At 39.5% G+C, this 27,802-nt stretch overlaps 1 protein-coding gene across 1 annotated transcript in view; it reads left to right on the top strand.

Moving 5' to 3' along the window:
• Positions 1-27,802, top strand: part of Arfgef3 (ARFGEF family member 3) — a 155,663-nt gene that overhangs the window by 64,169 nt on the left and 63,692 nt on the right. The window contains exons 5-10 of the mRNA XM_055599343.1: positions 8,700-8,768; positions 16,268-16,390; positions 19,919-19,961; positions 21,151-21,229; positions 24,105-24,209; positions 25,027-25,360. Coding sequence (XP_055455318.1) covers positions 8,700-8,768; positions 16,268-16,390; positions 19,919-19,961; positions 21,151-21,229; positions 24,105-24,209; positions 25,027-25,360 — 753 coding nt within the window. The remainder of the gene's footprint in view (positions 1-8,699; positions 8,769-16,267; positions 16,391-19,918; positions 19,962-21,150; positions 21,230-24,104; positions 24,210-25,026; positions 25,361-27,802) is intronic.

Raw genomic sequence — 27,802 nt, 5'->3', positions numbered from 1 at the left:
TCCCAGCTCTCCCCAATAAATGCAGTGCAGTAGTGAAGAAGACAGAGGAAGGAGAAGGAAGAAGAAAACATTTCTGTTTGTATAAGATGGGCTGGAACTTTGTCACAGGCCAATAGAGAGTAGTAGAGAAGGCTGGGAAATGTCGTCTTCACTGTGAGCAGCCATGTGCTGTTCTATCCTTGACAAAGGTCCCAGTGTTGAGAGATGACTGGAAGTCTGCCAAGACACTTATCACATGAGAATCTAGTCTGACCTGTTCCTCCCCACCCTCTACAGGCAGCTGGCACATTATTGCATCTGCCACCTCTTGCTCTGTTTTAATTTCACTTTTCATGTTGTAAAGATGCATTTCAGATGTGAATTAGGTTAACTAGAGTTCTATGATAGCTTTTCGGAAAAAATGTACACTGTAAATATCTCCACCTTTTAGTCCTAAATTCTGATTCAGGCATGGATGAAAATTTTACTAGATATTAAGTAAAAAGTAATTATAGACCTAGTGGTTTTTTTTTTCTTTGGTGCCTAAGCAGAGCAGCTGGTACATACTTACTTATTGCCTTTTAACTTGGTTATTAACTAAAGAGATAAGAAGGAAACACATGGTCTATATTTATGGGCCCACCAAAGTAAACAACAGATGTGACAAACCTAATTGTAATTACAGGTGAGAATATCGATTCAAAAATGAGAATTTTTTAGATTTGTGTTTTATAATCAAGGTAGCCTACATTATCAGATTATTTCTGTAACTAAACTGGAATGATTCAATTTACTGCTAGGCTTTCGCAGTCACTAGAGCAGAAGGACTCTTTTGGCCTTTTAGATTTCCTGGAGAGTTTCCATAGCTGGGCTGGGAGTTAGCCTGGTCTTAAGTTTATCATGTTTGAAAAGTCAAACTTCCCAAAGATTCAAACTAATTGCAGAGCCAGGAGTAATTTCAAAGTTGGAACATAATGAAGAAATAAAATCTCTTCCAGTAGGAGAAAATATGTGCCCATACATATATATATATATATATATATATATATATATATATATATATATATGCACACGCACATAAAAGAAAATCATAAAAAATAAAAGAAGTGCTTGGCTAAGGATATTTGATAGCTTTCATTCTTTTGTTCTAGTTATTAGATAAGATTATATGAGGCATAATAAGAAAATACAATCTATGCAATCAAATATGAAGTGGAACTTTGAAAAAATCATTGTATTTTATGAGTTTCTTCTGAATTTCTCTTTTTCATCTTATAGCATTCTCCAGACAGCTAAAACCAGAGATTTTTTTTTCTACAGCACTTATATAGTTATGTGTATATCCTTATATCTATTTCTGATTCCTCAAGTACAAACTTGTAGCTACTCAATTATTGCTGCCTTGCTTAAAAACATAGGGTTGTAGATTATGTACCAATGGCTCTGTGATTTCCAGTTGCACAAGCTGTAGAATCTCTCCTTATGTAAATCACTAAGCTTTATTTTTCATTTTTTTTCTTTTTTATTTTTGTCCTTCTAGAAGGAATTCATAATTTGTTGTGTTTAGAATAGTTTTCTAATTATTAAATGGTTCACAGAGAATCATTTTGTCTCTAGCCATTTGACAGCTATCCTGAGAAACTCACTTGGAATATATTCAAATCAATCCTGCGATTATCAAAAGCTCCACATTTATAGAAGCAGAGATTATGTGAGGAACTTTCTGCATCCTGAGGAGGGTCTCAACAGGAAAGGGAAGGGAGAGGAGTAAGTTTGTCACTGCAGTTTGATTTCTTAAAATTCAGGTGAGAGATTAAGTTACAAGACGCTACAAATTTCTCTGTGTGTACCTGAACGGACTTTTAAAATTCAATGTTTTTTTTCTATTTTCACTTTTTTACTCATTGCATCAGTCATCTTTCTTTCACAATGGCAGATTACCTGAGAAAGTCAACTTTAGGAGGGCCATTGATTTTCTGGTTCTGATGCTTTCTCTTGCAAAGCAGAACATCATAGTGGGCAACACATGAGAAAGCAAAGCTGATTGCCTCATGGTGTCCAGAAAGAGAGAGAGAGAGAGTAGAATGGGTGAAGGTCTCCTTCAAGGCCATTACCCTAGTGACCTAAGGTCCACCATTCCTCTCCACCTCCTGAAAGTCTCACTCTCGTCTCACAATGGGCCTTAGAAGCCGGTGACCAAGTCTTGAATACATGAACTTTTGGAAGACAATTGAATTCCCAGTCTGGTTCAACCTTTCACATTATAATACAGAGCTATCATCTATAAACTTTATGCTTAAAAGCCATACAACTGAGTTCCAAAGATATAATCCTCCAAAACTTTGTAAGTTTTAAGTAAGCTTACAATTTTGCATTGGGCTAGATTCATGGCAATCATAGGCTGCCTACAGTGTAACATAACACTCAACAAGTATTTTTTTAACCAACATGTATCAACTATGTGGAATTAAAACATTCAAAGGCTTGTAATATAGTAAGAGAGAGATAAATTAACACACAATTACCATAATTCAACCTTTGTGTTTCAGCCAGTGGAATTGGAAACCAAATGTGAATATATTCTTGTCCTTATTTTCTAAACAATATAGTATAACAACTATTATATGCTTTTATATTGAATCAGATATTACATGTAATCTAGAGCTGATTTGAAAATTTTAAGAATGGGGTAAATTATACACAAATATTATATCACTTTGTATAAACAATTTGAGCATTCACAGCTGTGTGAGGCTCTGGAATTAATATCTCTTAGATACTGAGGGACAACTTTATTTGTTTTTAATGCTTAGAAAGTTAAATTAAGGGTTAAAACTTAGAGAAATGTAGTGTCTAAAAATAGATTTGAAAGACTACTTGTTAGAAGTGGTAATTATGGGGAATTTAGAAGGAAGTGACTAGGAATACAAGCAATTTGTTTAGTTGCTGAAGTGTATTAGTAATCTCATTGTAATGAATATTTATGTTCTTTCCTAGAATAAGGTAATCAGGACCTATGTAATGAATATCAATAACTTATTACAAGTACAACAAATAAAAGCCATATATAAACCTGGAACATAACCATAAACTAATAAGTAGTCTGAAATAATTTGCAAGTTGGATATCTAAGTACTCTGCCCCAATCTCGTGTTGACGAAAAACAATTCCAAATATCTAAGAATAGCCATTTCTTAGAACTAGGGCAAATAGATTAAAAAAAAAAAAAAAAAAAAAAAGAGGATGTCTAATTACCTGCCACGTCAGGTTAAGACAGTGACTCTTTAGACTCTTTAGATGAAATGCATGATTGACATTTTAGCTCAACCTTCTGTTTCTGTCTTCAATTCAGGATCTGCACTGGTGAGCATGGGTGTAGGGGTATGTGTGTAGGGGTCAGTGGGTGTTTACGTGTTTGTACAGGTGTGAGTACACATGTTGAGGCCATAGGACAACCTCTCACTGGCCTGAAACTTTCCAGGTAGCCTAGTATGGCTGGTCGGTGAACCTCATAGATCTTCCTGTCTCACATCCTCACCACTGAGATAATATATACATGTTACTCTTCTCAGTGCTTTTACATGGGCTCTGTGGCCTGAACTCATCCCTCTGTATGAACGGCAAACACTTTACTGTGAAGCTATCTTCCCAGTCCAAGTTTCTGTTTTCCGCTCTAATTATGATCATTTTTTTAAACCCAGGTTTCTATAATACAGTTTTGGTTGAAGAGTTACTTCTTTTTACACGTATCAGCTATTCAATTATTGTATTTTTTTAAAGGGACTTTGGATTTTTAGTAGCTATGGTAATGCACTTTTTCTCTCTCCATGGGAAACTTTGCTCCTGTTTTCTCTTTGCTCATTTATTGAGGCCGTGCCAGCCAGTTCAATTGCTAGATCCTGCCTGTCACTCAAGGTGTTCCTGTTAGTGCTAATTTATTCAATATGTTTTACTTCCCCTGGGAAGGATGTATTTCTAACAGGATTGCCCTTAATGTTTTGGCACTCTTGTTTTCCTTGAAACTGATGTACTCACAGTTTAATGGAAACTTTTACCTGTTCATTATCCAGAGAAAGTCAGATACTAAACTAATTTGCTATTATCCTATGTTTCCTATGCTCTGTCTGTGTTGTGATCTGATGGATTCATGCTGGCTAGGCACTGGGGGCAGAATAGTCACTCCATTTCTCATTTCTGCTCCTTGCCACATCAGCCTGGTTAGATATCTTGTGAGTCATTGGAGGTCATGGATGCCATCAGTCCCATGATTAAGACCCACTGTTTCTTCCACACAATAACATGCCTTATTAATGTTTTCCTCCCATTGTTTTCTGTTTTCAGTTTGTTGGTTTTACTTTTTCCAGCTAGCTCAGAGAACTTATGAATACTGGCAGCTAAAGACTGCTGTGCAAAGCCTGTCTTTTCCGGCATTGTCAGGGCTGGGGTTGGGAGCAGGTAGGAGATCCCCAATTTTCTTTGCACCCTGGCTGGAGGCATCCCTTCCAGTGTACTGGGCTTCTCTGCTGCCAAGACTTTTTGACATGTGAAAAAAAAATGAGTTTCCTATATTTCCTCTGAGAAGTTTTCTTTGAATACTGCCAAATTTATAGTCCTCACTTCCTCTACCTCCTCCTGTCTCCCCTCCCCCTAGATGCCTGATTCTTAGGCCTGTTGCCTAAATGAAGCCATTGCTCTTGAAAACTGGGTCAAATATAAAATTCTTTCCAAATCTGCTTTTTGGCACCTTGAATGAATGCACAGGGAGCTGGAAATCAGAAAACTGATTGGTGGCCCTTTAAGTAATGTTAATAGTTAACCAGTTCAGGAAAAAAAAAATGCCCTTAGCTTCTTATAAAGTCTTACCCATTGCCAGTCTTTGTTGCCAGTATTCTAAAACCTACAAGTTCAGCTGGAACAAGGGACCAAAGACCATCACTGCCACCTCTACCTATCATCTTCTTAACTTTTCTTCTTTCTGCCAGACACATGGTGTAAAAGGAGAAGTGAAGGAGGCTGTCCAGTGTGGCAAAATATTGAAGCAAGGAAGCATCAGATGAATCTGTTCTAAGTACATAGTAAGCAGGAAAGCATAAGAGAAGAGTATAAATACAAAAACAAGCCAGTACCATATGAGATGGGTGTGTGTTCAAGGTGTGACAGAGACCATGTGAAGAACGGTATTAGAGGGAAGGGGATATCCAAGGTGGTGACACTTAAGTTAAAGGCTGGAAGATGAGACCCAAAGGAAGTCCATGAAGGAGCCTTACAAGAGCCATAAAGGACAAGCCAAGGACAGAGGCTTTAGGCAATACACTAGACTTTTGTATTATAGAGTCACAGAAAATAGAAACTCCCTCCAAACAAGTACTGAGATGTCCTTACACTCTCTTGCCCACCAAGCCCAGCTTCTAAGATGGCAATTATAGGACAACTATATTGCATGGGGTCAAAAGACAGATTCTTTTTTTTTCTGGACACAATAATACAGAACACTTTCTATCTGGAGTCACCTATATGGATTAGAAAAAAAAATAACTGTAGATAAAACCCACAAGTAATTTGTCTAGCTGGTGATGCCCCCCAAAAAGAATATTTCTTTTTGTAGTTATATACATTTTGCTGAACGACCCCCCACCCCCAGGGCTGACTTAGCCAGAAGATCAAACTGACTGAGGAAGAGTTCTTTCTACACCAGGCAATTGTGACATTGCTCTTTGGTGTGGTGGTTAAGCACATCTCTTGTATTATGTATATGTTTGTGCTTCTGTGCTCACTCATGAATGGAACCAGATAAAGAAAGTTCCAGAAGGTTGTTTCTGGTAGGTCACACATTACAGGTGGGCACAGATGTTGGGTGTAGGGTCAAGCAGCAGGCTACGGCACATTCCTATCTGTTTTTCTTCAGCAAGAAAAGTCAGAAGCCACAAAAGTTCTGAGAAAGAAATTAGAGAAGCAACACCCTTCACAATAGACACGAAAGACATAACATGCCTTGGGGTAACTCTAACCAAGCAAGTCAAAGACTTGTATTAAAAAAAAAAAAAGCAAACTTCTAGTCTCTGAAGAAAGAAATTGAAGAAGATATGAAAAGATGGAAAGATCTCCCATCCATGGCTTGGCAGTATTAGCATGATAAAAATGGCTATCTTACCAAAAGCAATTTTCAGATTCAATTCAATTCCATCAAATTATCAACCCTTTCTTTACAGACCTTGGAAGAAAAATTCTCAACTTCGTATGGAATAAAAAGAAACCCCAAATCACTAAAATAATCCTATCCAATAAAAGATCTTCTGGCGGTATCTCTATCCCTGATCTTAAGCTGTACTATAGAGCAACAGTAATAAAAACTGCATGGCACTGGCATAGAAACAGGCTGGTGGATCAATGGAATCGTGTAGAAGACCCAGAAATAAACCCACACAGTTATGGACACCTAAATTTTGACAAAGATGCCAAAACCATACAATGGAATAAAAGATAGCATCTTCAACACATGGTGCTGGTCTATCTAGATAGCTACAAGTAGAAAAATGCAAATAGATCCATACTCATCACCCTGCACAAAACTAAAGTCCAAGTGGATCAAAGATCTCAACATAAAACCAGATGTACTGAACCTGTTAGAAGAAAATGTTGAGAAGAGCCTTGAACTCATTGGCACAGGAGACAACTTCCTGAACAGAACACCAACAGCACAGGCTCTAAGATCAATGATCAATAAATGGGACCTCATGAAACTGAAAAGCTTCTGTAAAGCAAAGGACACTGTCATCAGAACAAAATGATAGCCTACGGATTTAGAAAAGATCTTCACCAACCCTATATCTGACAGAGTGCTAATAGCCAGAATATATAAAGATAAAGAAGTTAAAAAGCAACAAATCAAGTAATCCAATTTAAAAACTTGGGTACAGAGCTAAACAATTCTCAATAGAGAAATATCTAATGGCAGAGAAACACTTAAAGAAATGTTCAACATCCTTAGCCATCAGGGAAATGCAAATTAAAACCCTGAGATTTCCCTTTATACCCATCAGAATGGCTAAGTTTAAAAACTCAAGTGACAACACATGCTGGAGAGGATGTGGAGAAAGGGGAACCCTCCTCCAATGCTGGTAGGAATATAAACTTGTACAACCACTATGGAAATCAAGCTGGCACTTTCTCAGACAATTAGGAATAGTGCTAACTCAAGAACCGGCTATACCACTCCTAGGCATATATCCAAAAGATGCTCAAGTATACAATATGGACATTTGCTCAACCATGTTCTCAGCAGTTTTATTCATAATAGCCAGAACCTGGAAACAACCCAGGTGTCCTTCGGTTGAAGAATGGATACAGAAATTGTGCTACATTTACACAATGGAATACTACTCAGCAAATAAAACAAGGAAATCATGAAATTTGCAGGCAAACGGTGGGATCTAGAATAGATCATCCTCAGTGAGGTATCCCAAAAGCAGAAAGACACACATTGTTTATACTCACTTATAAATGGATATTAGACATATAATATAGGATAGTTATACTAAAATCTGTATAGCTAAAGAAACTAAGCAAGAAAGAGGACCCTGGGTAAGAGGCTCAATCCTCATTCAGAAAGGCAAATGGGGTAGACATCAGAAGAGGGCAAAAACAAGGGATAGGACAGGAGCCTATCACAAAGGGCCTCTGAAAGACTCTACCTAGCAGGGTATCAAAGCAGATGCTGAGACTCATAGCCAAGCTTTGGGCATTGAAGGGAATCTTGTGAAAGAAGGGGGGATAGAAAGGACTGTAGAGGACTGGAACTCCACAAGGAGAGCAAAAGAACCAAAAGTTCTGGACCTAGGGGTCTTTTCTGAGACTGATAATCCAACCAAGGACCATGCATGGAGATAACCTAGAACCCCTGTACAGATGTAGCTCAGTTTCCAAATGGGCTCTCTAGTAAGTGGAACAAGAGCTGTCTCTGAAGTGAACCCAGTGGCTGGCTCTTTGATCACCTCCCACAAAGGCGGGAGTGTTAGCCTTACCAGTCCACAGAGGAAGACAATGCAGCCAGTCCTGATGAGACCTGATAGGCTAGGGTCAGATGGAAGGGGAGACCAACTTCCTTTATCAATGGACTGGGGAAGGGGCATGGTAGAAGAGGGAGAGAGTGCGGGATTGCAGATATCATACATGAAGGAAGGCAGTTTAAAGCAAAGGAATCATGCAGCTAAGACTGCACAGACCGCATATACAACTGTCTTATTTGGTGTTCTGTTGCTGTGAAGAGACACCATGAGTAAGGCAACTCTTATAAAGCATTTAATTGGGAGCTTGTTTATAGTTTCAGAGGATTAGTCCATGGTCTTCCTGGTATGAAGCAGATAAGCATGGTGCTGGAGCAGCAGCCAAGAGTTTTACATCCTAGTCCATATGCAGCAATGATGGGGGTTGACGGGGAGGGGGGCAGAAAAGGAAGGGGAAAGGAAAAAAGAGAGATCTTGGTGCTAGGGCCTGGTTGTAGGCTTTTAAAACCTCAAAGGTGTTACCCCCAGTAGCATCTCCAAAAGGGACAAACCTACTCCAAGAAGGACATACTTCTTAGTCCTTCAAAACAGTTCATCAACTGGGGACTAAGCATGCAAATATATGAACCTATGGGGGCTATTTTCATACAAACCAGCATACAAACATATCCTATATTTTAACTGTCTCTCCCTTCTTCCTTTACTTGCTGGGTCTAGGTTTTGCTGTGCATCACTTACACCCCAACATTTGACATGAATGGGAGTGCTGTGCTGAAGATCGCAGAAGTGAGTATCACCTGTTTGTGCATTCTGCTTACTGCTAGTCTCCCTCTGACTGAGGGGCATACTTGACTAAGTCTGAGTACCAGCAGATACTCTCTGATCCCTTCTCTGCTGATTGGGGGGATTTTTTCTGCTGGTTTGCTTTGTGAGAAACATGTTACATGGCTAGTCAGCCTTACTCCTAATATTGTGGGTCTTAGGGCTATGCATGCTTGGGTTTGCTTCAGTTGAGGCTTTAGATCTGAAAACAACAGTACGAGGCTCCCACTCCACTTCACTCAGGCTGCCAGGGTCCAGCCCCAGGTGAGGTCAGGGTCTAAAGAAGGGTGGATGCAAGAGCTATGAGGGAGGAATGAGTCAAGCATGAGGATTGGGAGGAGTTTTACATCCTGACAGACTGGCAATCAGAGCGCTTCTTTATTTATTCAGAATTTAGTAGGCAGGGATAGACGCTGTTGTTCTAAAACATAGATTATATCATTTTGCCCTGGACATGGGTTTTAACTTCCACTGAAGTGTCATGGTTCAGCCACAGGCATCTCATACCCTTATGCGTAGATTAGAAGATATACTGAGTCTTCCACAGATAGTCATTCCCTTTATATAGAGAAAGGCCAAGGGCATGGAAATGGCCAAGATCTCCTGTAGCTGGACTCTCTTGATCCAGCAGTGAATGGATAAAGACACGAAGACTTATTATTATTTATAAAAGCTTGGGCACTATAGCTTGCCAGACTCACTGTTATTTCGTTTATCTTTAGCCCCAACTATTCTAACAATGACTTCCCTCTCACTCAGTATCAGCACCTGTTTCTTTCTGTGCCATTCCAAATCCCTGCATCTGCTTTTTTTCCGGAGTCCTTCTCTCTCAGCCTGGAAACTCCATGCCTTTCTCCTCCTGCAGATTGTCCAAAAGCTCTTCGTTTAACCAGTGCGTGAGGAAGGTGTATGTTTACAAAATACAGAGGCAGGTGATGATCCATGATCCAGCTCTCTGTCAGTACAGCAACCAACAATTGAATACACAGCATCAACCTCTACTGCATTTTTGAAAGGCTGAAAATTTTGGCTATAAATATGTATTTGATGGTTTGGTCTTAGGTTTCTAGAAACATCTAATCTTTCCCCCTCCCCTATAGCAAACTTGTTGGGCTCAGGAAAAATGTCTTAGAACCATTGTTGCTGGGTTTTTATTTTTAACATTCTTTTTTTTAAAAAAATTATTTATTTTTATATTAATTACAGTTTATTTACTCTGTAGCCCGCTCCCTCATCCTCTCCCAATCCCACCCTCTCTCTCTCTTCTCCTCCTTTGCCCCTCCCCTCCACAGATAGGGGAGGTCCTCCTCCCCTTCCCTCGGACCCTAGCCTATCAGATCTCATCAGGACTGGCTGCATTGTCTTCCTCTGTGGCCTGGTAAGGCTGCTCCCCACTCAGAGGGAGGTGATCAAAGAGCCAGCCACTGAGTTCATATCAGAGACAGTCCCTGTTCCCGTTTTTAACATTCTTGTTTCCAGGGATTTCCCTTTTTCACACTTTCTACCTACCCATCTGTCTTTTCTAAAACACTGATTAATAAAAGCTATCAGTCATCAAGTCCCTAGAGTGTGGCTCAGTATTTTCATTCTTCTTTACTCTCTACTACACTCTTGCTAAATAAAGAACCACAAATGGAGTGAAGTTAATTTTCTTGTCCCAGTTTCTACAGCTTGATATTCAAAACCTAGACCTTTTAATTCTAGACCTTGCAAGCATGGGCTACTGTTAACCACTCTGTTGTATTGCTCATAATGTACTATCAGTGTGAGAAAATGACAGACCTTTCATGGGCATTTAGTTAGATAATTGAGACATGTTGTTTTTACAGATGAAGTTAAATAGGAATGCGTTTTGCATGTGTGTGCCTGTTTGACTGAAGATTCCATGGCCATTGTCAATATGCAAATTTGCTACCTCAAACAAGTTGAGACCACAAAAGTGAGGAAGTATTATAAGGAATTCTTTACATCCCTGAAGCCTTTTTCTTTCTTTCCGTGTACCCATCTCTGTATTGGTTCTGGTTAGACTCCTCTGGTCTATCTGTTCATGTATTACTTACTGCAAGATGGACTTTGAGAAAGCTAGTCTTTCATTGCAAGAGGATTTTGCATCTCTGTTTATCTCTGATTTGATTTATCTCTGGTTCTGAGTGGAATTATTTATAGTTAGAAGATACAAAAATAAGAACAACAATTCATTTTGGGCCGATTCATAGGGGAAAGGCTAAGTCTCAGTAAAACAATAGACTGGAAAGAAGGGTATAATTGGAGTGGTGCAGGAATTAGGATGATGTAAGGTGACTTAAGCCATTTTAATATGGCACCGTAAGCCAAAACACAAAACCAAATAAACATGAGGGACAAAGAAGAAAAATAGTTTTCGATGTATGTCAAGCTTATTAAGATTTTTTTCTTTTCAAGCTGAGATCTAAGAGAACACAAAGCAAACTTTTCTATCTGGCCTTGTTTCCCAAATTAGAACATACACTAAATCTGTTAGAAGAAAAAGTGGGGAAGATCCTTGACCTCATTGGCACAGGAGACAACTTCCTGAACAGAACACCAATAGCACAGGCTCTAAGATGAACAGTCAATAAATGGGACCTCATGAAACTGAAAAGCTTCTGTAAAGCAAAGGACACTGTTGTCAGAACAAAATGACTGGGAAAGGATCTTCACCAACCCTATATCTGACAGAGGGCTAAGATCCAGAAAATATAAAGAACTCAAGAAGTGAAAAAGCACAAATCAAGTAATCCAATTAAAAAATGGGGTACAGAGCTAAACAGAGAATTCTCTGTAGAGGAATATGAATGGCAGAGAAACACTTAAAGAAATGCTCAATGTCCTTAGTCATTAGGGAGATGCAAATCAAAACGACCCTGAGATTTCACCTTCACCTATCAGAATGGCTAAGATAAAAAACTCAAGTGACAATACATGATGGAGAGGTTGTGGAGAAAGGGGAACCCCCCTCCACTACTGGTGGGAATGTAAACTTGTACTTATTTTCATTTGCTTCACTTATTTTTCAATTGGAAATATTCTAGCTTTTCCCTGCATAGAACTAATGATTCAGTTTCACACATGTTTTATTTTGGTACAGAAATGCCATTAACTTCCATTCAAACAGGAAAAATAAAGTTGCATTTATAGTTCAAGAAAGTGAAAATTGTATATACTTTACAAAGCTAAGCAAATTTTTGAAGCTTTAAAAACTATGCTTATTTTGACCAAAATATACTTAGTACTATGTACCTTACTGCTACTTCCTGTAGTGGTTCAATGGTAGGTTTTACCTAGTACTATTACTTTCACCCTTAACCAATAATATAAAAATTCTACAGTTTGTGCATGCCTGGAGATTTGCATTTTCTGGCTCTTTTCCTTCTCTGAGAGTTTTTTTTTTTGCATCATTAATCATCTATGATTTCGCTCTCAGTTGTGATTAGTATTTCACAAAGCTGCACGTTCACACATGCATGGAATAATAAAAATATTTGTCATGGCTCTTTTCACCACCTTGTGTCTTAGTGCATTCCTTGGCGATCAGGGGCTTTGGCTTTTCTTAGGGTATTTCAACTGATCTTTTACACTTCTGGCCGGGATATAGGCTTGAGGTTTTTCAAGCTCTAAATGACAGTTGCAAAGGGAATGCTGAAGTAGAATGATGCTGGGAAAAGGAAGAAACCAGCCTGCCTTCAGTGTGGTTGGTTTTTTTGACTTGTCGTTTTCTTGATTTCTTTTTATTCCCAATATGCTCCTTGTAGTATAGGAAGTTAAGCATTTGTGCAATTGAAAACATTTCTGGTATTGACTACAGTTAAAAATATAAACCTTGTTACCATTAACTAACTAGTTTGACAGCTTAAGAAACTATTTTTAAAAACATTTTTGGCCATGCCATACATAAATACAATTCATTGTGGTTATAGTCTCCATCATCCACACATTACTCTTAGAATAGCTGGTAAAATATTTCATTCTTAAAAGGTAACTGAGGAAAATTTTGGCTTAGGTTCTCTGCCACAAGAGACAAAACATCCTATGTAGCCTGTGAGTTATTTTACAGTGCTGTATGTTGCAGATATAGAGGAAATGCACAATAATTGTTATCTATAGACATGCAAACCAACTGCCCCTGATAGAGATTCAGTCAGCAGCCCTTCTCCATGCTGAGAAAAAGTTTTATGTATATCTGCACATTCTTGATCTACAAATTTTGCTGTTCTTTGGGCTACTGCAATTAGTTAGATATTAGTCCCCTCAGAAATAGTGAAATAAAATTTTTAACATGCATCCAGTTTATATTGACATGACAGTATAGTTTTTATTTTCTTTTGAAGTTTACCTTTTTATTTCAATTAAAGTATAATTACATCAGACCCTCATTTCCTTTTTTTTTTATTTCCAGCCTTACCATGTCACCCCACAACCTCTACAAATTGATGGCCTTTTGGCCACATACACAAAGAGATAGAGGAGAGAGAGATGAATAAATATATAAATACAAAAAATATTTCATTCTGAATACCTAAAAACATAGATGCTATAAAGAGGTAATACTGTTTGTATTTAATGACATATCCATTTGTCATATTCAGTATTATATCCCCAAATTTGGCAGAATAAGCTTCTTAGGTTAACACCTTTTTCCCTCTAAGTAAATGTGTTTACCATTTCCCTTAATAATATGCCTCTTGAGATGAGTTACAGCCAATGTTATACCTATAATATTAGCAACTAAAAACAGGGTGTGACATTCACATTCTGGCTTAAAAAATACACTTGGCATTTGCAAAGTTCGTCTCTGTTTAATAACATTGTGCTATGTTAAGTTTGATTTTTCATGGATGATTTCTTTTACAGGTTCAAGGAATTAATATCATGTCTTAAGGAAGGTTGGCTAGTGTGTATGCCTCAGAGTTCAAGAAAATTTATGTTAAGTGTATTGTTGAGGTTTCAAAATGGCTGCTCCTTCAAATACTGATCTTTTTTATGGATTGAAAGTCCTCTTTGGACATATGTGAACGCTTATTTTAAACATCTAAGGTTACAAAGATTTCCTGAAAAAAATATAAGATATGAAGAAAACCATTAAATTATGAGATACATATGGTATTTTCACATCTAATTAGACTACAGAGAAAGTTATTTCATCACATTTCAAAGGATAAACTCTGGAGATTTAAACACCATCCTAAAAACACATATAAATTACATTATAAATACATTAGAGTGTATAATGATAGGAGAAAATGGACACACACTTTTTTTTAAATTTTTTATTAATTACACTTTATTCATTTTGTATCCCCCCATAAGCCCCTCCCTCCTCCCCTCCCGATCCCACCCTCCCTCCCCTTTCTGCATGCATGCCACTCCCCAAGTGATAGGGGAGGTTCTCCTCTCCTTTCTGATCTTAGTCTATCAGTTCTCATCAAAAGTGGCTGCATTGTCCTCTTCTGTGGCCTGGTAAGGCTGTTCCCCCCTCAGGGGGAGGTGATCAACTAGCAGGCCAATCATATTATGTCAGAGGCAGTCCCTCTTCCCATTACTATGTAAACCACTTGGACACTGAACTGCCATGGGCTACCCCTGTGCAGGGGTTCCAGGTCATCTCCACGAATAGTCCTTGGTTGGAGTATGATTTTCTGGGAAGTTCCCTGTGTTCAAATTATCTTGTTCTGTTGCTCTCCTTGTGGAGTTCCCGTTCCCTCCAGCTCTTACTATTTCCCACTTCTTACATAAAATTCCATTCACTCCTTGAAACCTGCCACAGAGGGCCTCTGAAAGCTTCTGCAGTATAGACTGTCAAAACAGATGCTGAGCCTGATGGCCAACTGATGGGCAGAGTGAATGGACACACACTTTTAATGCCAGCACTCAAGAGGCAAGTGAGAGCTTTTTGAGGACAGCCTGGTCAATGTAGAGAGTTCTAGACCACCGAAGTTTACACAATGAGACCTGTCTCCAACAAAACAAATAAAGCAAACATGTTTCTTTCTTTTCTTAAATAGGAATCCTATCTAGAAGGAATCCATGTAGGCCAATATCCAAATATAGTATTAAGTTTCAAATGTCCCTTACAAAATATTAAACTTTCTGTAAGAGTCTGAATTAAACTCTAAAAATATTTATTTTGTAGAGTGAGAGGTTGCCGTAAATGTGAGGATTCTACTTATCCAGCACATATAAAGCCTGGATTCAGCCCTAACACTGAAAAAAGTAATAACGAAAAGAAAACATTTGCTTTTGGTTAATTTTATTAAACAGTTATTATAGTGTGGCTGGCCAAGAAACTCACATCTTGAGCAGCAACCAAAAAATCTTTATTCTCCTTTCATTTCATCTCTTCCAAGGTATCAGTCAACAACTTAAACTTTCCATGGAGGTATGAACTCTGATTTTTAGAGCCCTTCAGGAGCAGTTCCTAGAAGAACAATTTCACTGTATTCAATTCTTTCTTTGTTTTAATCTCCATAAGGACATATGCCTTATGGAGAGGAAAAAAGTAGCAAACTTAAAGCAGGCATCCATTTCTAGGCTCATCTCTGCTTTAAGAATTACCCATCGACCCTCGAAAGCCATGACATGACATTCAGAGTCCTTATAAAGTAATAGATCCCCACCCCCAACCCCTGCTCCAAATCTGGGATTTCTTTATAGCTAGCCACCTAGCCTCTTAAGGTTCAACTAGACATTCAGATATCCCGAGGCCTCGACAGGCAGGTTCACTCAGGAGGACACCAGACAGAAAACAGGCAGGGTGGTGACACTGTATCTTTCCGTCAGAGCAGTCCAGATGTGTCTCTGGTTCTCAGCGGGCAGTGTTGCACATGAGGCTGAGTGTCACTGCACGAGCACAGGGTCACTCTTCCCCACTGTTTGTGAAAGAACTCTGCGAGCAAGGCTTGCTCCCTGAGGGGGACACAGTCCATGACGGGACTTTCTGCATGTAGGGAAGCCCGGGCCTGTGGTTTCCCACCTGATATTCTGAGTTGAATCACAGTGCCTCAGAGGCAGGTGCACAGTTTTCCCACATGCCATTCTACCTCTGTCATTGCTCAGAGAACACAGCAATAGTTAACACACATTTAAACTCACTATAGCTCTGATATTCCTCCAATCCTGTGCTGAAACAAACAGTTTTCTCCAGACACTTAAGTTTCCCTTAGAATCTTTTGTTTCACAAAACCCCTACAGGTGTTTATTTCCCTGTGAAACAAAGAAACATGAGATTAGTAGAGTGGTAGCAATCAAGAGAAGATTTCCATGAGTATTTAAAAACAAATTTCCAGAGGTTTTAAATATGGCTACTTATTTTTATTGATAAATAGTTCAAAGTCAGGCTGACCCTTCCTTTCAGGGGGATTTGGAAGCTAGTGTGAAAAGACCCTGAGTTCAAAAACTGTGATAAATGAGTGTCTAGTGTGTGTGTGTTGCTCTTGTCTTCCTACTAGGTGTGCATTGAGACATACACATGCAGCTGTCACCAGCGCAGTATCAACACTGCTGTTCGTGCAACCCTCAGTCAGATGTTGAGTGACCTGACTTTACAGTTACGGCAGCGGCAGGAGAACACGGTGAGCTTATCATGCTGCATGTCTGGCTCTGGGTTGGGATGACACGTGTGTCACCGCACGCCATATGTCTCAGGCTCGGGGCCCCATCTGTCACCGCTACTTCTTATTGACAATACTGGGTAATGTGTCTTCTGAGAATGTACATTCATCTATATTTAAATGTGTAGAATTTGCCTATTGTGCCCCAAAGTGTGGATCACCCTTATGGTTTTTGTAATAAAATACAATAAAACTTTGATTGTTGTTTTACATTTTTACTTTTCTTTCTTAAAATCAGTTTTGAGACTTTTTCCCCTGAATATTTTGTTGTTGTTGTTAAAAATACTATGTATTGGGGAATAGAAAGATGTCTCAACCGTTACAAACACTGGCTGTTCTTCTAGAGGACCTGGGTTCAATTTCCAGCAGTCACATGGCAGCACACAACTATCCATAACTCCAGTTCCAAGTGATTCACTGACTTCTGGCCTCCTCAGGAACCTGGCACACATTTGCACAAATATACATGCAGACAAAATACACATATACATAAAATAATTTTTGAAAGTTAAAACCATATTATAGTAAACTTGTAAAATGAAGAAAAACAAGTAGTATCAGCTCACTTCATGCTTTGAGTTTGGATGTTTCTTGTGTTAACTAAAGTGACAGCAGAATGTCCCCCTGCCTGTTAGGGCCTGCAAGGTAAAGCTTGGCTATCTTCTACCTCAAAGCCCACCAGAGCTTTCTGCTCTCATCTTGCACAGTTTGTCTAACATGAGCATCCAGGAGATCAAAACACCACTTTTTGTAGCATTTTCTTCCAGGCGTGTGAATAAGAGATGAATCTTCAAAGGCAGTGTTTTGCTTTGCCTTTAAAATCAGTCTCTATAAAAAAAATAACTCATTAAAATTCCCATAAAATGCAACAAGGTTCTCCTGAGGTGACACTCATTATTTTTCAGGATAGGAAATCTCAGTTGGAGTTGGAAATAACGCAGACATTCATTTAATAGAGATGGAGTTTTCAGCTGTTTAATTTCAAATATCTCACTTTTTTTTTTTACTTCAGTAGTTTTCTAATTTTTGAGAACACCATGGACTTGAAGGGAACTTTATAGATAATCAAGTCAAATTTTTGTATTCCTTACTTTACAGATGAGAGGATAAAATTGAACTATAATGTTAATGAGCTGTCCATGAAGGAAACACAGTTAAGCCATGGGCTCTGATTCCCAGACCATATTCTCCATCCACGTGTGCTCAGGAAGCCAGTGCAGGCAAGCAGCAATAATCTGAAAAAAACAAATGATTATTTTCTCCTTTTGTATTTGTTATAATATCCAAAGCCCAAGTTTCTGATAAAATTGTTAATCTGAGATATCACTGTTACTTTAGCTAACCCCCTGTTGAAAATGATCTACTATGATTTCATATCTGGTGTATATAGGAATTTTGGCTCAAAAGAAACCATAAATATAAAACATGTTAAGAGAAAAGAAGAAAATTGAGATGTTAAAAATTCTAAAATGATGCTTCATCCATACTGGTAACACAACTGAATATTCTACTATTAATAATACCCAGTATTTTTAAATAAAACATTTAAATTCAGTATTTCAAAATACTCCCAAATGTGTTCATTTAATCTTATTTTTGGAACTGTAGGTATAAGACAGTCATAATAACACTTTGTGTAGGGATCGTCCGTATCTGTGGTGCAACATGCAGCCTAACAGTGGAGCAAGCTAAATCATTTTGAGGTTTGTGTGTATAATTAAATCACACAATGACAAAAATCACACAGCAGTGACATTCTCTGAGGATGGCCCTGTCACTAAAAGGTATATAACTATGTTAGGTGTCCACTGATGTGCCTCAACCTTCTAGTAATGAGGCTTCCATAAGAATGGTAGCAGGTACAGCCGAGGAGATCTGGCTGAATACTGCAAAGCTTGTATGTCTCTAACCTGGTCAGCCTGCTGGTCCTGCTCACTACTGACCATGTAATCTCATCCCAATCAAAGGCAAAATCCAAAGTCAAGTGGAAAATTGCTGTTCTCTTTGACTTTCTTTTTTTTTTCTTTTTTTGTTATTCAGGTAGTCCTTTACAGATGGATTGCCTATCCCAGAAAAATAAAACTCTCAAGATGGTAACATTTGAAGAGTTAAAGATGTCTTATAGAGGGAACTGTCAATTTTTCCACCTAAAAAAAATAGTTTTTCAAAAGCTATTAAAGAGCAACATCTATTAGAATGATGAAGTTTGCTCTAAGGAAGTTCTGTGGTCTCCTGGATGGCACTTAGGCTTACCCGGGAAGAATATATATATATTCTGTAGCATGACTCATTTCTGGAAAGACTTCCTAGACCAACTCAGAATTAAGAAGGCCTAGATACAGCAGGAGGACTCTAAATAATGTGGAATGCAAAGGTAATCGCATAAAGAACACCTTCCGTATCATGTCTGCAACTTCCGCGCCTTCCCCAGAACAGATCACAGTTCTAATTTTGCATCCTTGGAAACACTGTGTTATCATCTCACTTTATTATTGAGTTATTTAGATGACCGAATCCATTGCTGACTTGTAAGCCGCGATTTTTCAAAGTTGCCACATACAAATGTTTGCTGGCTGCGCTGTAAGTGTATGTCTGCCATTAAACGTGATTCTGACGCCTTCCCTTAATTATTATTGTTTTGGAGACACTGATGTAATATCTCGCAAAATTTGCTGTGGAAGTAGCAGATTTTGCAAATTTTGAATACAGACTAGTAGACATATGTGCCTGTAGTGAGTATTAAAAATGGAGCACTCTGGAATTATTTACAGATCTGGTAGCTAATTGGCATGACAATGCCCCCTTATCAAACAAATCCTGCTATAAAGAGGTAAGGAACCAGAGTCACCTCATTCTCAGCTCTAATCATTGAGTTACGCCTGCCATGAAAACATGAGCCATCTTATGTATACATAATAAGTTTCTTTTACTTCCTGCTTTTCCTAGGTGATATCTCTGCTCTAATAGTTCTGGATCTACCTAGCAACTGCCAAGAGAGGTTGTTTGACAACTTCAAGTTAATATGTTCTCCTATTAAACTAGAAGGTGTTGCTTTGAGCTATGTTCATCTTTGAACCTGCACTTCCACATCCTACAAGGATGATTCTTCTTACAACACTATCTAGATCTGTTATGGACAAGCATAGTGTACCCTGTCACCTTGAAGCAAGTTATTGTCTGTACAAACAAGATTAAGTCATTTCTTCAGGTAGACTCTGCCCCAAGTTATAGCCCAGCAATGAAAGTACACCGTGGGGCTTAAAATTCCTAGAAGGTTTTGAACTCTTCAATAGTTTTTAGAGAGAGCTACTCTCACAGCCTTTCTCATTAAGGTCTTAGGCAGTGAAATGCTTCCATAATGCTTGGGTAAGACATCTGAACGCAGAGTACTCCAGATGCCATTTTGTTTCCTAGAGCTTTGCAATATTTAAGAGTCAGAACTTTTCTTGCCTAAGTTTGCTAATTGTTTCTGTGTGTCTTCCTCACCAGATAATTGAAAACCCAGATGCCCCACGGGATTTTGGGAGTCAAGGTATTGGGTTTCATTTTTATTAGACTTTTTGAAATGGGTGGGGTATAAGAACACCTACTTGGTATATGTAATCGAAGGCATAAATCAGGCCCAAGCTTTGCTTGGCTTTGCCTTACTTAGTATTATCTAACCATCTGCTGTTCTTTCTTATGTTCCTACACCCTCCTATGCCAACTGTGTGAGAGAAATTAGCACTTTGTATCCCTCCCATGCAAAGTTCCTCTTTGTTCCCCCTCCCTCCTTTTCCTCACTTTCTTTTTCTTTCTTTCTTTTAATTTCTTCCTTCCTTCCTTTCTTTCTTTTCTTTTTTCCTTCCTTCTTTCTTTCTCTTTTTTCTTCCTTCCTTCCTTAATTCCTTCCTTCCTTTTTTCCTTTCTTCCTTCTTTGTTTGCTTCCTTCCTTCTTTCATTCTTTCTGTCATTCATTCTTCATGGATTCAGGTTTAACTGCTGAAATGAAAATTGACCAGAGAGTTATAGAAACCTGACTGGCATATACTGTGTTGTTCTAGAATTATGTTATTTTAAAACTAACTTACCTATTGGCCACATCTAAGCAGAGGGTCTAGGTCTTCTTCATGCATAGTCCTGGGTGCATCAGTCTCTGCAGAACCCATAGGTAGGTTCCCAAGTAAGGGGAGCAGGAGCTGCCTCTGTCATGAACTCAATTGCCTGCTCTTTGATCACTTGTCCATGGTCATGTGGCCTTACCAGGCCATAGAGGAAGAGGATCCAGGCAGTCCTGATGAGACTTGATAAACTATGGGCAGATTACAGATGAAGAGAACTCCTTCTTTCAGTGGACTAGGGGAAGAGGATCAAGAAGAAGAAAGAGGGAGGGTTGGACTGGGAGGAGTTGGGGGGGGCCTTCAATCAGGGCATATAATGAATAATTGTAAATAAATACATACATAAAATAATTTACCATGCAGCTTCTCATTAACTGTGGAAGAACTTTACTTATAATGAGAAACAATCTTTTGTTTTCTTTCTGGGCTGTATTTTGTGTGTTTTACATTAAAAAGGAGTATCTCTATTCTTCTCCTTCCTACGATTGTTCTGGTGGATTAAAAGAAGCCTGATGCCTAAAAATCATCAAAACCCGTTTAAAGCGTAGGATGGGAAAGATATTGAGGGAAACTCAAATGCCCCACCAGTGCCTAATGCTTAGCACTTCCTCTGTTTTGAAGGCTCAACAGTAGAGGCCCTTTGTGATGATGTTGTGTCTGTCCTTGCTGTCCTGTGTGAGAAGCTACAAGCCTCCATAAAGTAAGTCCCCTTCCATCCTGGCTGGTATCCAACAGTTGGTCATTTTGAAACAATTTTTATCTACAGCATCTTTGAAGTTATAGCGTATCCATTGGGACAGTGTTCCCTCCCACTGGCAGTTCCCTGTTATTCCTGAGAAATATACTTAGAAACCTCTGGTAATGCCAAGTTTTCACATGCCATTACCAGAGTGTATCGTCTGAAGTGAAAATGGGGGAACGATACTTGAGCTGAATGAAGGATGGGGTCACTCAGAACTGGTAAATGTGACAGGGGGTGCTGACTTGGGTATGGCCCTGCTATATGACAGCCAATGGACTTTCTCATGGGACCTGGCTGAACTTTTGTCCTGTTAATGACAAGGCTGTATTATGTAGACTCTTTTCTTCTGACATTCCCTATTATGGTCCTTAGCTTTTGACGTTTGGTAAGGAGTATAAGCATGCTAAGCTTATGCTTTCTAGACAATAATCAATATATTATTTATTATATATCAGATAAAATGTTATTATATGTCATATGAAATATTTCAGTGTTACTGTAACAAATAAGAAAACTTCCTTAAAAGACAATCATCGCCTACCCTCTTAAGATCAGCAGGACTATCTCCAGCTAACTTGTTATGGTAAAAGAGCCTGCACTCCCTGGGAAACTAAGAAACAAACGGTTAATATTTCTTGCCCTTTTCATTCTCTATGAAAATAATATAAAAATAGTAATCATGAAGTTCCTTTTGCCAAATGGTCCGTTTGGCAGGAGTATGGACGTCTGGTGTTTAGAACAGATGGGTGTCTTCCTTCTCCCTCTTTCTAGCTTCTTGCCTTCCTATAATTTGCTTTCACAGCCTGGCCTTTCCTTCCATCCTCCTATGTTAGGGAGTTATAGTTATTTAACTGTTGAGAACAATAGTCTTCTTTCCTAGCATTTGTTTCAAATTAGGGGAAAAAAAGGAGTAACTGAATATTATTTTTAATTGATAGATATCTCCTTTTATGGAGAGTCTACTCCATAAGAAATTATTGCATTATTTCTCTTTAGAATATTTGTACTTCAAGTAAATGTGTCTTTGGAAGTTAAGTTTTCTCCATCCTCATGAATCTCACCACAGACTGGAATTTTACTACCTTTTGATGACACTGCGAGGAAATGCAAGCTGAGAACATAAGAATGTGTTTCCTTTAGAGTTGTCTATTTCCATGTTAGATTATCAGGACAGCCCATAATGAGAACTATCCACTTGAAGGCTGGGGAGATGGCTCAGCGGTTAAGAACTCTGATTGCTCATCCAGAGGACCCAGGTTTGATTCTCAGCACCCACATGGTGGCTAACAACTGTCTGTATCTTCAGTTCCAGGGGATCCAATATTGTCCTCTAGCCTCTAAAGGCACTGACTGCATATGAGGTAACAGACATACATGCAAACAAATAGCCATACACGTAAATTAAAAGTTCTAAAGCATTAAAAGTTTCCTCAGTAAGTAAAGAAGAAACGTGAATTGTGAATCAGCAAAATAGTAGCTATGAGATAATATAGCGGGGCTGGCGGTGTTATTGAAGTGCTTGCTTAGGATGTGTTGGGCTTAAGCCCCAGCACAAAGGAGAGAGAAAGAAATGGTGTGGAGAGAGACAGGAAAAGAAAAGACGATACGAATGGTTTCTTAGAAAGTTAAGCCACACGTGAGATTAGTGTTTCTGGCTTATCTAGGGCTTGGCTAACTTGGCACCATTAGCACAGTAAGTGCAGGAAATGTTCTGTTCTGATATGAGATGTGGACACAATTGGCTGTGTGGGAGGGGCGTAAAAGACGGCCATTCTGTTTCATACTCAGCTGTTTTACAAATGCTTAGAAATATTTCTCCAAAGTAAAGTTTATTAGTTTCCCAAATCAGCCTAAGTCTATCACTTTGTCTAAGGCTGCCGTGATGGGGTACCAAGGGCTGAGTGTCTTGAGCAGGGGAATTGTTGTCTCATAACCGTTCTGGAGGCTGACATGTCAAGATCAGGGTAGTTACTCCTTCTGAGCACCACCAGAGGACCTGGTATACACCTCTACTTCTCTCTCTCCACTTGCCTAGTGGAGAACCATCTCCCTGTGTCTCTTCAGATAGTCTTTCCTCTATGCATGTTTTGGTATCTACAGTTTTTCCTTCTGAGGTCACCAGTTATGTTGCGTTAGGGGCCCACACTAATGCAGTCGCTTTAACTTTGCTCCAAAGAAGACCTGCTTGGGTTTAGCAATTTAGTCTGAAGGACAATGCTCTGTCTTTCCCACTCAGCTCACCCTCCCTTAACATTTTGATCACCTCCAATCAGACCCATGGCCTGAGAGAGAAAACAAGAGAAGAATAGCCAGGAGTGATGAGACCTCAGATAGCTGTGAACATGAAGAAAACAGACCCTGGAGGTTGGGGGGAAAGGCTATTTAAACCTTTGGGGTGTGTGTAGAGGCTTTGGGGTAAATGTACCTCATTGGCTGGTGCTAAGGTGCTGGGAATGCCTTATTTCCAGGTGTTCGCTGGATATGACCCTATAAGGATAGAGGAAGTTTAACCTATAACCTGGTCTCCAATCTACAGTAGCAGAGGTGGGGGGCGGGGCATAAGGCTACATTCACCAGGACATGGAGGCCCAGAACAGGCAGAAAATGGCCCTACTCCTGCCAGTCTTAAGATGAGATTTTCGGAGTTTGGACATGTCTTGACTTCACTCTTGCTTCAGGCTGGCTCCCCAAGTCACGTGGCTTCTCAGCCCCACAAAGCTCTACCTATGACACTAACCACAGACCTCTTTGGGTGATGCCTAATATTGCTCCAGGTTCTGCCCCAGTGTCACCTCTCTCATTTTGTCTATGTGTCCCTTCTGTGTTTCCATAGTGACAACCAGCAGCTACAGCTTCTGTACCTGGAATGCATTCTCTCTGTGCTCAGCAGCTCCTCCTCCTCCATGAACCAGCACAGGGGCTTCACTGACCTCATCTGGTGAGCATGAGCTCCTGATGCCCCCACACTAGCAGAGGCCTCTTGTAGTTGTGTCTCAGTCCCATTCTACAGCCCCTATAGACTAGAAATAGTTTCATCTATGCACATATGTGCTCCAGGTAGGAGAACTGCTTTGTTTATTTGTGTCAGCCCAACTTCTGTAGAGAAACTAATAGTTATTATTACAAATATGCTTCCAGCAGCCCTCTTATGCCATTTACTTCAATGTTATCACTAAAGGCCAGAACCAAGCAGCTTCTGGGTTCTCCATTTGTTCTGAAAGCATGTTAACATATCAGGAATATACATGGGGCAAGAAATTCTAACCCTGATAAGTGCTAATCACCTACTAGTGTCCAGAGATTCCAGGAAGTGTCAGGCCCAGCAGGCAGCCAATTGGTAGGCCATAGATCCTGTTTTATTGACAGGAAGGAAGCTGAATGAAGGGTGTTGGTATGGACCTTGAAATTAATACCTTAAATGACAAATACTGTTATTCATAGCAAAATGAAAATTGATAAGGACATTTTTTAGCATTCTAAACTCTAACTGTTCACACCCCATACACACACACACACACACACACACACACACACACACACAGCGGGGGGAACATTGGGAGAGAGGGAGGGAGGAGTGGTTCTTGAATGTTTATCTTAGTGCTTTATTTAGTTAACATTATCATGAGATACTGGGTATATCATAGGCAAAAGAAGGAACAGCTTGGACCCCTGCTCTTCCTGTGGCATCTTTTTGCTTTCCTGACAGCATTCCCATTTTATCACTTGGCTTATTTTTCCCTCCTGCCTCTTCTCAGGAAAAGCCTCTGCCCTGCTCTTGTTGTGATCCTGGGGAACCCCATTCACGACAAAACCATCACCTCTGCTCACAGCACCAGCACCAGTATCAACATGGAGTCGGACTCTGCCTCTCTCGGTGTGTCTGACCAAGGCCGAGGCTCAGGCTGCTCCTGCACTGCACCTACCCTCAGCGGGCCTGTAGCCCGCACCATCTATTACCTTGCAGCTGAGCTTGTCCGCTTAGTGGGGTCAGTAGACTCCATGAAGCCAGTGCTCCAGTCTCTCTATCACCGAGTGCTCCTGTATCCCCCACCCCAGCATCGAGTAGAAGCCATTAAGATCATGAAAGAGGTAGGGAGGTATGAAAAAATGCCTTGGGTTTGCACACAGGAATCTCTATGCAGTGTCCTACATGCAGAAGCATCTAAACTGTTTGTCATCCCTTGCTGGTGCATCATTATTACCACGTGGACTCCAGTAACAAACATTCTGAAGTTGGCAGTCAATTATTTTGGGAGTTGTGTTTAAACAAAGTGATAGAGGCATTCATTGGCCCCATAATTTTTGGTAATTAGTATGTTTTGGTAATTAGGGTGTTTAGGACTGTAGCTCAGTAGTAGAGTCTCTCTAGCACACACAGACTCAGGTTTGGTCCCCAATACCACAAGAAGGTAAAAAGACGTTATCCTTTTAGTTTATTGGGATCTTTCAGAAGCCTACTCCCTCTTTTTCCTTCCCCTAAAGATTCTGAAGCAATTAAGAATTACCAAATTTGGGAATTGAAATAAATTATCTAAGTTAAATTAGAGGATAAGGTATGCTTTCAAGAGAAACTCAGAGTCCTATCTCTAGGGCTACTGGTGTAGCTTAGTCTTACAGAACATGCTGGGAACGCAGGAGGCCTCATCCCCAACACCAAATAAAAATGAAATCCCCATCCCTCAGAGGTACACTTACCCCTCTAAAAAAGGTGGGAAAGGGAGAAGAGAGTCCTTTAATATACAAGTGTTTCTGAGTAATATTCTTGTTCATACTTAGGTGTATACCTCATTTTGAACATCAAGGGTCATAACAATGATATTTATGTTCTATGTAGCTTAATTCTTTAATTTAACCTCTAAATGACATTTTATGTAAAGATGTGTAGCGTATGGAGATATAAATTGGTTAGAACTGAACAATTACAAGAATGCTATATATGAAAACTTGTGGGAAGACAGCCCTTGCAGAGTTCCAGCTTTTTAAAGCTTTAGCCACTGGATTAAAAGTAGAAAACCTAAAATAAACATCCCAATTCTCCAACTTTGATAATTAGGAAAAGAGAGCAGAGTAAGTTTGAAGTACCAGAGAGCAAAGTGAGGGTAAAGGCAAAAAGTAGCGTGAGACCTCTCCTTATAACCCAGGCTCGTCAAATGGAGGAGGTGGTAGAAGAGTTGAGCCTGCCTCTCTAGAGAAGGTGGAGACATCTGGGTTCTAACCGCCGCCACCACCACCACCACCACCACAAAAGACTTAAAAAAAAAAAAGTTCAGGCAGTAGTTTTAAGAAATATATCCTGGCTGGAAGAGCAGGCAATGGGATTAGGGCTCCAGAGGGCTCCAAGATTATGATGATTGCTTTGCATTTCTGCGTCTCTCAATGGCTGTTGAACATGAACTGTTCAATAAAGAGGCAGAAGAACCTTGGTAGTTGATGCTGGCCTTGGTGACCCATGAAAGTGACATGAATTTCCCTACCATGGAAAGGAAAGAATAGAGTAATTCACTTTGATATAAAATTTATAGCTGGAAAGATGACTGCAGTGTTAAGAGTGCACACTGCTCCCAGTACTCATGTCAATCACCTCACAGCTTGCCTATAACTCCAGCTCTAGGACAGAATGAATGTGATACCTAGATCTGCTCTTGGTGGTCACTTGCACTCACATGTGCACACATATTCTCTCTCTCTCTCCCTCCCTTTCTCCCTCCCTCTCTCCCTCTCTCTCTCTCTCTCTCTCTCTCTCTCTCTCACTCACACACACACTTATATAAAATCTTTAAAACTTGCAACTAATATAGGCCCTTGTAAGATTCTCAAATGCTGGAAATCCATTTTTTTCTCAGCCAGATTTCTTAGGTAAAGCCACAATTTCAGATTATGCTTGGTAACTTTAACCCCTGGACATAGATAGATAACATATGACAGTTTCAAACAGATATCAGCAGTTATGAACAGGGAATGGGCCACAGATTCCTTAAGCATGGAAAAAGAACAACAACAAAAAGCTAGACCTTAGCTTTCTTTCCATACTCAGTGCTTTTAAACCTATGTACAAGATTCAAAGATATATGAAGAGGAGCACCATGCAAAACCTGCCCTCCTACAGCTAAATCATGCCTGTCTTCCAGATATCCAAGAAAAATTTCATGAATTTATGCACCAACTCCATAGTTATCAAATAACTTTCTGTATAAGTATCAGTGTTGCCTCACCTTATTGAAGCCATCCTTGCAAAAGAGAACATTTATTACTTGTAATTCTATTTTCTGCATTTACTTGAAAAAAGAAAATAAAAGCATGACTCCAAAAACCAGTAAGGAGTCTCAATATTATTCCCATCTCTGAAGCTACTTCAGAAGGAACTGAAGAACTAAGGAACTGAAGAAAATCCCTGGAAGAACATGTCAGCTGGAAAATCGATGGCCTATAGCATAACAAGCAGAACCTGTTTCAGTTACATTTAGTGTCGTATCATCTCCAGTCTACTGTTACAACATGCAGTGACGAGGGCCAAGTAAGATATAAATTAAA

The sequence above is a fragment of the Psammomys obesus genome, unplaced genomic scaffold, assembly GCF_907164565.1.
Source record: "Psammomys obesus unplaced genomic scaffold, mPsaObe1.curated_primary_1811, whole genome shotgun sequence".
In the NCBI taxonomy this organism is placed as follows: domain Eukaryota; kingdom Metazoa; phylum Chordata; class Mammalia; order Rodentia; family Muridae; genus Psammomys; species Psammomys obesus.
Note: the sequence above shows the minus strand (reverse complement) of the source record. Positions and strands in the feature narration are given on the sequence as shown.